General features: G+C 38.4%; 1 protein-coding gene across 1 annotated transcript in view; it reads left to right on the top strand.

Annotated features, from left to right (window-relative positions):
• LOC140141199 (NADPH oxidase 2-like) overlaps nucleotides 1-15,182 on the top strand; it is a 48,097-nt gene that overhangs the window by 14,935 nt on the left and 17,980 nt on the right. Inside the window, exon 9 of the mRNA XM_072163000.1 lies at nucleotides 1,310-1,444. Coding sequence (XP_072019101.1) covers nucleotides 1,310-1,444 — 135 coding nt within the window. The remainder of the gene's footprint in view (nucleotides 1-1,309; nucleotides 1,445-15,182) is intronic.

The following is a 15,182-nucleotide window of genomic DNA, read 5'->3' as shown; positions in this document are numbered from 1 at the left end:
AATGACCATGCATATTTTCCCTATATGCCTTCTTAACCCTAACAGAACTAGGACTCACTAAAGCTCACTATTGAAACCGCTCTGCGTGCACGGATTCCACGGGACTTGATGACTTAATCAGACCAAGTCATATATACCCAGGGAATCGCTGGCGGGCCAACGCCACCTGTGTAGCTACATGCTGGGGATCTTCTGCGTGGCATGCGAGGGGTCCGAGGTTCGAATCCCGGGGTGCCAAGTGACTTTCTTCTTCATCTTCTCTCCTTTTCGTTCCTTCTTTCCCTTCCGATAGCCAAAAAACCTCGGGTAGGGTTAGGGTTAATTGAGGTTATTGGACCATGCCATTGGGTGGAGGCCATTGTGGTCCATAGTGAATATGGGTGAACACACAGGAAAAAGCATCGGCTATCACATCCTTGTCCATTTTAAAGTTGAATGCACCCAGAAAAAGAAATCATCAAACCGTAACCATGATAAATCAAGTTATTTATGCTGTATACTATTACTATGTTACTATGGCAACGGGCGTATAAACAGATAATCATTTTTAGTGATTCACTGATAATATTTCAACATCCTGGTGTTCCAGGCTTGTTAGATATGGAGAAAGAGTGTTAAAATATGCGATGGTCAAATGGGCTATTCCATTTAAAATCCACACTCCCCCTGTGGAAGATTTTGGAAATATCTTCCACAGAGGGAGTATGAATTTTAGATAGAATGAACACATTTGCAACTCCATTTGAATTTCATACACCCTCACAAGTTGCCGGCTCTATCATGCCACTCGCCGCCTGCTTAGATTAGGCTAACAAATTGTTATGTCTGAAAGCGGCCGTGCGTGTTGGTTATTTTAGCGCATACATGTCAAAATTCATTTTTTTTATTTCTTTTTTTTATAGTTTTTTTGCCGTAAAATCATGAAATTCTGTGACAAATTTGGAAGAAAAGTTATTGGATTTGATACTTGCATTTGTTTAGGTTTAAAACAATTGATATTTGTACTTTAATTGTGTAAATCAACTACAATTTTATATAGTGTAATTTTGAACACTCGAAAATGACATCTTAATTCAAAATTAAGTTTCAAAAAAATAAATAAGTGTTGTATTTTTCTGGGATAATAAAACAAAATTGCTATTGTTTATTCTCTAAATGTGAAACATATTTTGCTTCTAATATCCAAAACTGCTGGAGCAAACTCAAAACTTGGAATGAGATTATTTTGGCAATAGGCCTCAATGTAAAGTAGAAAATACATATGAATAAATTTGACAAAAAACTTCCATCATTTCTTATTTTTCCATAGGTAGTTAAACATCCTTCCAAAGTACTTGAGTTACAGATGAAAAAGAAGGGATTTAGCAGTCTGCCGGGCCAGTACATCTTCTTGAAGTGTCCCTCTATTTCACATGTACAGTGGCATCCATTCACTCTGACTTCGGTAAGTAAGATCTCTTGCTACAGTCGCCCTCTTTTTCACATGTACAGTTCAGTGGCGTGTGCAGCACATTGAAAGTGGGGGGGCCAGGTTGTTCAGTTCCCCCGAATGGAGTCTGATTAGGAGTGTAAGGCGGAAATTACTGATTTCCCCCGAATTACCAACAAAAGTGGGGGCCTTTTCCCCCCTGCCCCCCTTTGCGCACGCTACTGGTACAGTTAGAGGTTAATAACTGCACATCGGTTATTTGGAGGGCATTGTGAAAAATCTAAACATTTTGCCTTTGGAACCTAGGAATATCCCGATAAGCCCCAAGGGATATTCCGAGGTCCAAAGCAAAATGTTTAAATTTTTCACAATGCCCGACATATTGCCGATGCAAAGTTATTAATCTCATTCATAACCATCACATTGATCTCTTCATTTTACAAAATAACACAAAATACCGTAGAAACCCGTCTATAAGGAATAGAAGCGACTGTGATGATAGCATATTTCACGCTAGCGCCCTCCACAATATTATATCATTATGGAATTTGAGCAAATCATTTACCGACACAAGCAGGTATACAATGTATTATTTTATCTTTATTTCGCATCTCACGAGCATAGCTCACTTGGCAAGGCATAAGACTTTGGTTCTTTAGATCGGAAGATGGTGAGTTCGAGCCTCATCACGGTCACACAAACTTTTATAAACAAAATATTGTTCAAACTTTTCATTTATATTTTCTTGCATTTTTTTTTTCATATTTAGTTTAATTTATTCTATTGTTTTTCTTTTATTGTTTCTTTTCTTTGTCTTTTTTTCTTGTTTAATTTTATTTTTTCTTTATTTTTCTTTGATTCATATAATATTGGCAGGATAAGGAGAGGAGGAACTAAAGACCCATTCAGTGATTTGCTCATCCGGACGATCGTAAAAATCATCAAAATTCACCTTTGTCATTGTCATAGATGTGGTAACATAGCCTGCCAGTGGTTCAGCAGAAAACCGTGTGACACATAATATACATTTGGCTACATTTTATTATACGATAAATACTGAATTTATTAAACATGGTAACAAATATTCTCTAGCAGATCGGTTATACGATGGAACTGGTAGGCATAGGCCTATTATAAATTCGGGATATTAAATATCTTCCTGACGAGACAGATCTGCGCATGTGGTCAAAGACGATTCCTTACTAGCCACAGACCGTCCGCTGGAATTAGTTGAATCGCTATGGCTGTTGGTCGGACCTCTCATCTCTCCACATCGATTGTGACCTATCCCGACATTGCCCTTATAAACTCACATCCTCCTGTTTTATTCAATACGCTGGCGAAGTTACGTAATAATCGGATTAACTACCATAGCAATAGGTGAAAACAATTTTTGAATATACCGCGTTATACACTGATACGTTCAGGCGGTACCTCTTCATTGAACCATATCATGCTGCACCTGTAAGATCTTTGAAAAGACCAGTATTGTATTCAATCTATGATTGCAGACATACACAGTACAGGTGATGAGTGTAACCTGCTTGTAGCGCAGCGCGATATGTTCAAAATTGTTTTCACCTATTGCTATGGTAATTAATCCGATTAATTACGCAACTTCACCAGCGTATAATGGCGAATAAATTCTGACCATCACTTGGCTTGTTGGATTCGTCTATACTACAATTCGCTGTCAAGTGACGTAATAATCGCAATAACTAGCCTACCATCAAGCAGATTGCACTAATCACCCGCGTATGTCACCAAACATAGATTGAATACCACTCTTTTCATAAATACTAATCTTACATGGCGAGTGATTAGCATTTCTTTGACAACTATGGTTTAATGCATAGGTGCCACGTGAACGATGAAGTGCAGGGCTATATATTCGAAATTGTATTCATCAATTGCTATGGTAGTTAATCCGATTAATTACGCCACATCGACAGCGAATAGCCTATAGTATGGGTTCAAGTGGAACAAAAAATAGTGTATGTCCATTGCTAGCTATGGTAATTAATCATGTTAGTGTTTACATCACTACTTCGGTGAAGACAAGAGAAGTGTGCCTTCTCTACCAACGCCTGTGATATAACAGGTGCAAGCGAAACAAAATTGAATGACCAGAATAGTTTCCTTTGTCAGATGAATTGATTGAAGTTTTTGAAGACACTCTATTCTTGATGGGACAATAGATTCAAATATGGAATAATTATTATTCCTCATCTATTTTTTTTATTGAAAAACTGCAATTGTGGCAACAGAACAATATTTATTTTGATTTCATTTCAAGTAGAAACAAAATCGTGCTTAAGCCAAAAACGCACCCTACCTCAAGAATTGGGATGGCACAAAGGTGCAACATAGGTTTTTATTACAAGAAGAGGACAGACAAGTAGTTACAACACATCTGTCTAACCGTGGGTTTCGCTATTATTTAGAATAAATGCTTTTACTAGTTTCTATAAAACCACAAAATTAAAAAAAAACTATAAAAAAAAACTAAAAAAAAAAAAAAAAAAAAACGCACCTAAAATTAAAAGTAGAAAGGTAGATTTGAAGAAAGATAAAAAGAACATGTCAAAAAGTTAAAATTAAACGAGAATGAAAAAACGGAACCGGTGCCCGGACCATGCTCTCTTCAGCATGTCTTCAGTTCCAAAGTCTGACGCTCTATCAATTGAGCTATACGATCCTGATATACTCTAAAACAGTCGTTATTATGTCAATACAATTGATTGGTGTTACAACATACTTAGATGGAATGCATAGCCACCCAGTGCCAGTATTTGCTCAAACTCCAAATACAACAAGCAACCAATTTTATTGAGGCGTTTCTTAGGTATATCCTTGTAGACGGGTTTTACGGTATTCCTCAAAAATTGTAAAAATAAGTAACAATTTTTACATCTTCCCTCTCCAAAAATCGATCAGGCTAAAACAGGACGACCAATAACAAAAATGTGTTTCATAATCTGTGCAAATATGGTAGTCATAATCCAAAATGGCAGCCAGCATGCTCAAGAGTTTGTTCAACGTAAAATATATACGGCACACACGGAGGTTACTAATATTTACTTTCAATTATGCATTTTGCGGTGTATTGTGAGATATTATTTACCTCAATTTGCGTTCATGTTTTTTTAAATGATAAAATATGATTGGATCACACACGTCGCGCATATTCATGAGGTTATAAATGACATCTGTTCACTCTGACTTTGGTAAGTAAGATCTCTTTCTACGGTCGCCCTCTTTTGTATAGTGGCATCCGTTCACTTTATTTGATAAGGCCTAAACTGTTTTTTTTAGGGGCAAGTCGGATTTTTGAAAATCCTACTCTGCGCTCAACGCAATAATATGAATATGTAAAAGCCCATGGTGGCCATCTTGGATGCAAAGGGAAGGTGAATTTCTGCTTATGAAGTAACTGACCTTTTCGGTAAATCCCATAAGCCTTTGCGAGTACATCTGAGATATCGTCATTTGACGTCACATTGTCTGACACCAATGCGCACATCATTTAGCGAACATCATTTCTGCGCATTGCAAGTCGGTGTGACGTAAAATGATGAGTTCTCAGGTGTACTCGCAAAGGCTTATGGGATTTACAGAAAAGGTTAATTGTAATATGTTTTCCCTTACCAGCATATCCAAGATGGCCGTCACTGTAATGTCATTTCACAATATTGCGTTTGATATTGATTTCAATTGAGTTGCTCATAAGATGTGTTACTTAAAACAAAGGGACAGTGGTGTGCGCAGTACATTGAAAGTGGAGGGGGCAAGTTGTTCAGTTCCCCTGAATGTAGTCTGATTAGGGGTGAAAGGTGCGGGCGAAATCGGTCATCAAAAGTGCCCCCATCCCCCTTTGCGCACACCACTGCAAAGGGACCCATTCTCAGAACCAGGAACCCAGTAAACACAAAAATGTTTTTAAAACGTTATAAACTTGTTATAGCATTTAAATGTTGAGTTTTAAAACGTTTTGTATGAAAAACCACAACAACATTTAAAAATGCATGTTGTCAAAATGTTATTGCAAAATATTTTTGGTGAACATTTTTGCCAAATATTTTGTCAACTTTTACTAACATTATGGTAAAATGTTTTGCATCAAGTTTTTAAAAATGTTTTCTAAAATGTTATTAAAACGTTATATAGGCTACTCTTATATAAACCCGACATTTAAATGTTTGCTGTAAAATGTTGTGTGCGTGCCGGGGTATCCAGTAAAAACTGTCTCTCGTAGTTATGCTGGTAACAGCTCGCTATCATCATACTATACCATTCAGCAAATTACTTCAGCGGTGTTCGTCTGCTCTGTCTGATTATCGCGTAGAAAGAACTAGGTCACACATTGCTACACAGCTTGACCAGCGAATGAGGTGCTGATGTGATGATGACGTGATTCAATTAACCAATCAGAACCACACTTCTGTATACGCCATAAATTGCGCCAAATTGGCAGACTGCTGAAATTCTCTGCTGAAAACTTAACTATAGAGAGTGATTAGATCACTTGCCTAGCATCATGCTGTTGAGTGATCGATCACTCCCCTTTAAGGGATGAGTCTATAGGAATAACGACCAAACAAAGAAATTCTTGTTTAAGCCGTAATATTGTAGTCTTTCAACCCTTTCACAACTTCAGCTGTGTAACTTACAAAAATTCCCGCTAAAAAGTGGTTCTTTTAATTTTAGAAAATACATTAATAATCGCATTGGACTTTTCGTACTGATCGTACTATAAGTGAACACCAGCCTATAATGTTCTAATCACACTATAGACTGGGATTACATGTGACGTCATTGCCAGGCAATTGGTCTCTATTGTTCCTTGTCCGAAATATGCCCACGCAGTCAGGGACCGTGCTTTTAAAACTCCCGCCAGATCACAATAAGGCCATTGAACTGCGTAGTAGCCATACGTACTCATTGAAGTATAACGGTAGCACGTTCCCTTACCGACTCATTATTAATGTGTGGAAAGGGGTCAGGGACGCCATTCTGATCATTCTAATCCTTTCTTTTGAGGTCAACAGATAAAAGAAAGGCCTTGAACACAGGTGCCGAGTTGTAGATAATATTTAATCATCAAAGCTGATGGCATAAGAAATTTCGAGGAGGCAGCGCTTATTATTTCTTGTAAACACAATCTAATGTGGGACTCACTACATGTAGATGGCCGTGCGGGTCTGCAAATTAGTGCATGAAGCTAGTAAAGATATAGCTTTATGTTCAGTTTAATCAATTAAAATACTATGGCTGGATATCAAAAAAATCGCGAGGCATTAAGTAGGCCCATTCCATGTCAACTCCAGGGATGTGCACCGCAGCACCTCTTCAATTTTTGTCATTTTCTGTGTGGTGGTAGATATTGATGAAAAGTAAAATCCTGAAAATTTGAGCTTCATACTCCATTTAGTTTTCCCGTGGCATCAATTTGAAATTTAGAGGGTCAGCAAAAAATCATTGATACGATGTTTGGAGGTCATAAATGTATAAAGGAACCCTTTAAAACTGTGAGAAGTGTATCCTGGGGTACTTTTTAATGTGAATTCAAATCTGCTATCAAGAACTTGTAAGCTCCAATATCTCTAAAAGAAATGTTGCCCTCAAAAGCAACATATCTTCCATACCTGAAGTTGATGGTGGGGCAAATTGTTTGACATTGGTTTTCAGGTGTCAAAAGTAAAAAAAAGTGGTTTTATGGGTAATATCTCAGCTAAATGTATTCTAATATGCTAGGACATTATTGATAAGAGTATTGTCCTATTAAAGGGCATCTGACTGCAAAAAAATTGACGCATAAAATTTTTTTACTTTTGGAGTTCTGACCCCCCTGAAAGTTGGTCCTGGTTGGACGGTTGCATTTTGAGGGCCCTATATCTTTTAAAGTAAAGGAGTTAAAAGTTTTGGAGTTCTGACCCCCCAAAGTTGGTCCTGGTTGACGAAGTTGCATTTTGAGGCCTATATCTTTTAAAGTAAAAAGGATAGCAGATTTGAATTCTACACCAAAAAGTACCCCAGGATACATACTTTTCAAAGTTTTAAAGGGTTCCCTTTATACATTTATGGACCTCCAACGTCTTTTCAAGGATATACACATTTTTACGCTGATCCCCTAAATTTCAAATTGATGCCACGGAAAACAAAATGGAGTATGAAGCTCAAATTTTCAGGATTTTACTTTCTCATCAATATCTACCACCACACAGAAAAAGCCATCAAACAAAAAAAATTGAAGAGGTGCTGCATGTGCACATCCCTGAGTTGACATGGAATGGGCCAGTATTATTTTTTATATTATTATGACAAAATCCTGTCCCTTCTCAATTGAATCGGCTCCGAGATTAGACTTTCCTTTCCAAAAACAAATTATATGGCCTAGAGGACATGATATAGTCCTAATCTAAACCCATATTCGGTATCCAGAAATCTTCACAGTCTGAGCGGCGCTTGCACTCGCATCGCATTAAACTAGACAAAGTTCGCTAAACTGAGGCCTGCTTCAATTGCCAACCTTTATCGAGGGGCGAGTTTGAGGTTTCATAGTCATCTATTACCTATACCATTTTTCACCCGATGTGGCAGTGATGTCAAGCGTTGTGAACAGCTGTTTCGCCGCGCATCTATGCGGTGTCTTTAAGCGCGTGCGTATGTACACCAGCGCCATCGCACTCTAGCGAGTGATGCTGCCCCTAATAAAATTCGCTTCATATCTCTTTCCCGCCATGAGTGTCGTAAAATACATCATCTCCCGGGGAGTACAGAGTTATGTTCATTGCATTCTGGAAAACGGACATTTCGGCTGGTGCCTTCATCACAAAAAAGGACTCCCCGATCATCACGATAATGGCGCGCGATCACGAACACCCGGCAAGCGGCAGAGCGTTTCAACCCATGACAAGTCTTGATTGTGTCCGTTTGTCTGCAATGCGCGCGCCACACCGCTCATTGCAACCGGCATGGTAGTATGAGCTAGTATGAAAAACCAGCACAGAGGAGTAAGATATCTTACTCCTCTGTGGAAACCAACTTTATACTGGCGTGACCCGGATGTGACGTCACTGTCACATCAGGGTGAAATGTAGTCTCGGTACCAGCGGTTTGTGCTCCTCCGTCACCGTTAGTGACGGAGGAGCACAAACCGCTGGTACCAAGACTAGGTGAAATGGTATTGAACAACGCAAACCAGCCAAATTTGTCATAAGTTTGAATAGCCATTAGAACAACCGTGAATATAGTGTCAGAAAGTCTTACACATCTTAGTATAACCTTGTCGTTTAGTGTGATACTGAATGCAGCGCCATATTTGGAATATATTCGTACACGGTGTGGGCAAATAGTTGCTCAAATGTAGGCTAAGAAGGCCTAAATCATGAAAATCGCTTAATCGGAATAATACTAACCAGTAACGGACACTGAGACAGCACTACGTTTGAAGTTTGAGGTAAGTAAAGCTTTTCCTTGTTATAAAAAACAAGGAAAAGGCAGTCATTTTTATCACAACGCGATATTTTAAAAAAGTACATTTTGAGAGGGCCTACGCTGGTTCTTTTGATTCTAGTGTAAAATCTGTTCATCACATGTAGTCCGATTTGGTATCTATGGTCTCATCAAAGTCTTGAGAACTCTTTTTGATGTTATGTTGGTTAACAAAAACGATACTGTAAAAAATAGCGGTATTTATGCAAGCGGCGTATCTATTGTGTAAAATGCATTGAAAATTGTCGGCTAAAGAGGGCATAAATTAAAATCATGAAGAGTAAAAGCAACAATAACTATCTACATTCCAAGCGGAAACGCTTTTCAAAAACATACCACCTTTTTCGGCAATCGCTGAAACCGAAATATGAAATTCCAGGCCATCTGTAAAAAGTGCGTGAGCAGAAATGACCATGAACTTGGGTCACCGAAACAAGTGTTTATATTGGTGTCAGGCCTATCATAGTGATACAACAATTAGCCCCCAATAATGGCTTTCATTTGAACCGTTATTTGTTAAACTGCGATTTTTACTTTTTGAGAAATCAATGAATGTATCAAAAAACTTTTTGAAAGTCGATTTAAAATGGCATAACCCGTTAAAAGCAAAAACCTGCAGATAGTGTCATTTTGAACCATTTCCATGTGACTATTTTAATCATTATATGTGATTACTTGCATTCTTTTTCATTTAAGCTCAATTAAACCTAATCACCCTGAATACTGCAGGCTGAGTGCTGCTCCCCTTCAGAGGGTTGGGGTGGGCAACACATAGGGGGTGGGGTGAGCTTGATAGGGGGTGGAGGTGAGCAACACATAGGGGGTGGGGTGAACAACACATGGGGATGGGGTGAGCAACACATAGGGGTGGGGTGGGCAACACATAGAGGGTGGGGGTGAGCAACACATAAGGGTGGGGTGGGCAACACAGGGGGTGGGAGTGAGCAACACATAGGGGGTGGTGGTGAGCAACACATAGGGGGTGGGGTGAGCAACACATAGGGGATGGGGCGAGCAACACATAGGGGTGGGGGTGAGCAACACATAGGGGTGGGGGTGAGGAACACATAGGGGGGTGGGGTGAGCAACACATAGGAGGTGGGTGAGCAACACATAGGGGGTGGGCCATGTGCAACACATAGGGGTGGGGTGAGCAACTCATAGGGGTGGGGTGAGCAACACACAGGGGGTGGGGTGAGCAACACATTGAGGTGGGGTGGGCAACACAGGGGATGGGGGTGAGCAACACATAGGGGGTGGGAGTGAGCAACATATAGGGGTGGGGGTGATCAACACTTAGGGGATGGGGGCGAGCAACACATAGGGGTGGAGTGAGCAACACATGGGGGTGGGGTGGTGAGCAACACATAGGTGGTGGGGTGAGCAACACATAGGGGGTGAATCTGACCAAACTTGATAAATTCAAATAGCCAATGATATCCCATCATCAAATTCAAGTAGTCAATGAGATATCATGATTAAATTCAAATAACCAATGATATGATAAAAAAGCATAAAAAACCTGATTTTTTTGCTAGCTACGCTCACAAATTCTGAAATTTTGGGACTTCTTGTATACTTTTATCTTTGACAGACTACTCCCACTCAGGAAATCAATTACCTGATTTGGTATAATTGTGTTCAACTCACTGGAACAGTGTAATATTATCATGGAGATAATATTTCCATGGGCGATGCATCTTATCATCATTTGACTTGCCAGCTTAATTCAGCTAATATTGAATACAATTACGCCCAACTAACAAGTAAATTTTGGATGAAAAGTGACCAATTATATATCCTAATTTTCCTAAATTCCTAGGTCATCATGCCTACTCAAATCCAACAAAAGGTTAATCTTGTCACAGATATGTCAAATTCGGTATATAAAGAGTCCAAAATTTCAAAAGAACCTACTTGCTTGAGTGAAAAGTAGCTAAAAGTTCAAAAAGATCCCTAAAGTTCAAAAAGATCCTCCATGTTTGGAGGGCAAATGTCCCTTTTTACAGGTCTCTTCATTTTAGGGGAGCAATCACCCAAACCTAAATTTTTAGCGAGTGATTTTCCACTGACCATAGAAAACATATATAGCATGTTGCAAATCACCCAAAATTGAATTAAATTTACATTCAAGTTTCAGCACTTTTCAACACACGATTTATCATAATAAATATTAGCCTTATAAGCCATACCATACATGTTCGCCTAATGGCGCACCTGGGCTCTTTTGCCTTGGGGTAAATTTCATGTACAAATAGAGAGCTCCCTCTAAAAATCCCAACAAGATTACAGGTATGTGCCCTTATTTGCTGGTGGGATTTTTATGGGAGGGCACTTTTAGTTTGTGTCTAAATTCCAGTTATGTCAAGGTAGCCCATAGCGCCATTAGGCGAACGTTTTTGGTATTGTAACATTTCCATACAAAATAGATTAGCTTCCTTTCTAAACATTTTTACATCCATCTAAATGACCAATGATCCACTAAATATGCTACACAAAAGTTGTGAATTTGTGTCAACGGTAAAATGACACCCATTTTTGTCACTTTTTACTTGTATTTCATCTCAGTTGTATCATTATGAAAATGGAAGAATGTGGTTACAGGTTTTTAAACTTAAAGGAGTATTTCGTGATCCTAGCATCCTCTTTTTATGACATTTTTCAGTAGATATCCACGAAAAAAAGCTTATTCCCAAAATTTCAGTTGATTCCGATTTGGCGTTTGCGAGGTATGATTGATTATGTGCATTACCCTGCTCCATAGACAATGTGTTGTAATTTCGTTCTGGTATACCAGAACGAAATGCAAATTTCACGATATCTTTGCTAAATGGATTAATCTGCAAGAAATGTTTTGTATATAAACAAACATTATGCAGCCAGAGGTTTCCAGTGATTTAAAAATCTCAACTTTTTTTTAGAAAAGTGGGGGGATGAGGCTGTGGATCACGAAATGCCCTTTTAAAAGTTCTGAAGTCTGTTTGTGTCCTTCGATTTTTTTCATGACTAGAAAAGATTGATTCATGCCTACTTTTATATTCAAAAGTTAATTAAACTTAAGGGCTGGGGTATGAGCGTTTGGACAGTATTTATTTTGGGACATTAGAGCACATCAGACATATCGAATTGCATTCTGAATCTGAAGAATGTCATTCTGATATCAAATAATTTTGATTTTTGAAATTCGCAATTTAATACACATTTTATGGCAAATCATTAAAATTGATATTTTTGATATTTAACAGTACTTGAAGTAAACTTTATAAATCTGATGATTTATACTTAAAGTGTATGTAGGTGGGATGAAAACCGACGATCAATTGAAAATTTTGACCTTTGGTATTGAAGATAATGGATTTTTTTCCCCAAAACACCACAAAAAATTAGGTCTTTTTGGGAAAAAAATCCATATCTTCAATATGAAAGGTCAAAATTTTCAATTGACCGTCGGCTTTTTTCCCCTGCTACATACACTTTAAGAATATATCATTAGATTTATATAATTTACTTCGAGGACTGCTATATATCAAAAATTTGAAAAATGTCAAATTTTTATAATTTGTCATAAAATTTGTATTATATTGTGATTTTCAAAAAATGAAAATTATTTGATATCAGAAAGACATGCTTCGTATTCAGAATGCAACTCGATAGGTCTGAGGTGCTCTCATGTCCCACAAAAAATACTGTCGAAACGCAATAAACGCTCATTTTAGATCCCTTAAATCATTAAAATCGAGAATGCAAGGCAGTTGCGAGTTTTATTCTTTACATGTTTTGTGATTGGTGAATATACCAGTTGTTAAATGTGTGCTATATGATTCTAGTAAATTGGATCAGCAAGGCTAGAGATAGAGCTACCTGGCGGAGACATGCTGAGGCTTTCGTCCAGCAGTGGACCGACAATGGCTGATGATGATGATATGATTCTAGGCAACAATATCATGAGAAAATATTAATAATCACAATGCCATAATTCTCACTGCTTCATCTATGACCCCACTATGAACTCAAACTACCAAATAAAAGCTGAATAAAGTTGCCAATTTGGCAATAATATTCCAAGTTTGTAGTCAGATTTTACCTATTTAAATAATAATGAAGCACTTTATGTGATGTACTAATTCCTTCCATGAATCCATTTAATATTAAAGTCTTGTTGAAAATTTCAGGGTCATCATCGTAGGTCACTCAGGGGTCATCTGTTGTCATATTATTAAAAACTGTCATATGGGCATGACACTTGGTGGGTACAGTCAACATTTAGAGTCAAATTTTTGGAAGGTCATTTTGGGGTCATCAAAGGTCACCCAGGGGTCATCTGAGGTCAAATTACTAAAAACTGTTGTATGGGCATGAAACTTGGTGGGTTCAGTCAACATTTAGAGCCACATTTTTGGAAGGTCATTTTGGGGTCATCTGATGTCACCCATGGGGTCATCTGAGGTCAAATTACTAAAAACTGTCGTATGGGCAAACTTAGTGGGTACAGTCAACATTTAAAGACAAATTTTTGGAAGGTCATTTTGGAGTCATCTGGGGTCACCCAGGGGTCATCTGAGGTCAAATTGCTAAAAACTGTCGTATGGACAGGAAACTTGGTGGGTACAGTCAACATTTAGAGGCAAATTTTTGGAAGGTCATTTCAGGGTCATTGAAGGTCACCCAGGGGTCATCTAAGGTCAAATTACTAAAAACTGTTGTATGGGCAGGAAACTTGGTGGGTAGCCTACATTCAACATTTGCAGCCAAATGTTTGGAAGGTTATTTTGGTGTCAACCTGAGGTCACACATGAGTCGTCTGAGGTCAAATTACTAAAAACTGTCGTATGGGCAAACTTAGTGGGTACAGTCAACATTTAAAGACAAATTTTTGGAAGGTCATTTTGGAGTCATCTGGGGTCACCCAGGGGTCATCTGAGGTCAAATTACTAAAAACTGTTGTATGGGCATGAAACTTAGTGGGTACAGTCAACATTTAGAGCCAAATTTTTGGAAGGTCATTTCATGATCATCCAGGGGTTAGCTGGGGTCAAATAACTAAAAACTGTTGTATGGGCATGAAACTTGGTGGGTACAGTCAACATTTTAGAGCCAAATTTTTTGGAAGGTCATTTCAGGGTCATCCAAGGTCATCAAGGGGTCAGGTGAGGTCAAATTACTAAAAACTATCGTATGGACATGAAACTTGGTGGGTACAGTCAACATTTAGAGCTAAATTTTTGGAAGGTTATTTCGGGGTCACCATGTGTTGTTGCAGGTTTATTTACTTCTACCAAAAGTAATCGTGAAAGCAGACGGTTGCAAAAGAAGGCGAGACTCGTGGTCCGAGAACCGCCTTGTTTTAGTTAGCTAAATTCTCAATTTAGCAGAGTTTTGCAGTTCAGTTCAGTTCATAGTTGTGCAATTATCATATTGCGTTGAAGATATTATTTTGAAATGACACCAAATGAGTGCATGTTACTCTGTAATTTAACCAAACACAAAAGTAAACTCCGGATAAAAAAAACCCCACATTTTATGAGACTCAGTTTAATGGATTTCAAAACTGCCCAATAACATATACTAGTATGTACAAGTGGAATAAAGTTTAGATATTATTTACAAGCAAACTAAAACTTAATCCGATGCTTATGCCAGAGATATGATTAACAATAAAGTTTAAAATGTCATAAAATAAAGAGAATAATCATTGTAAATATTTTTACAGTTCTATTTACAGTTCTAGATCAGGATCTCGCAAATAAATCGCATGCTTGCTTGATGCCTATGCCAGTTTTTTTAATTAACATGACAATAGCATGATCAGAAAACGATGTTTGTAATGAAAAAAAGAATACAGAAATAAATCAAATACTGGAACTTACGTTTCGTTGACACGACGTTTCGTCCGAAACCATCGGACATCATCAGGTGACTGAATTAGGTCGATTGGTCACGTGCGAGACAGCGATCAATTCCCTTCAGTGCCTGGTCCCACGCGTGCGAGAGTTGAAAGCGTAGTCCTCCTGTCCTGTTCAGCGACGGTCTTTCGACTCTCTCCCAGACGGCTTCGCGCACACCCCTTTCAAACCAGCGTTCCTCCTTGTCCAGAATGATGACGGGGATTGATCGCCGTCTCTCACGTGACCAATCGACCTATTTCAGTCACCTGATGATGTCCGATGGTTTGGACGAAACGTCGTGTTAACGTAAACGTAAGTTCCAGTATTTGATTTATTTCTGTACTCTTGATTTACCAACTGGATGAATAATCTAC

Source organism: Amphiura filiformis, chromosome 19 (genome assembly GCF_039555335.1).
Source record: "Amphiura filiformis chromosome 19, Afil_fr2py, whole genome shotgun sequence".
Classification (NCBI taxonomy): domain Eukaryota; kingdom Metazoa; phylum Echinodermata; class Ophiuroidea; order Amphilepidida; family Amphiuridae; genus Amphiura; species Amphiura filiformis.
The sequence above is the reverse complement of the archived record's forward strand: the minus strand, read 5'-3'. Positions and strand labels throughout refer to the sequence as shown.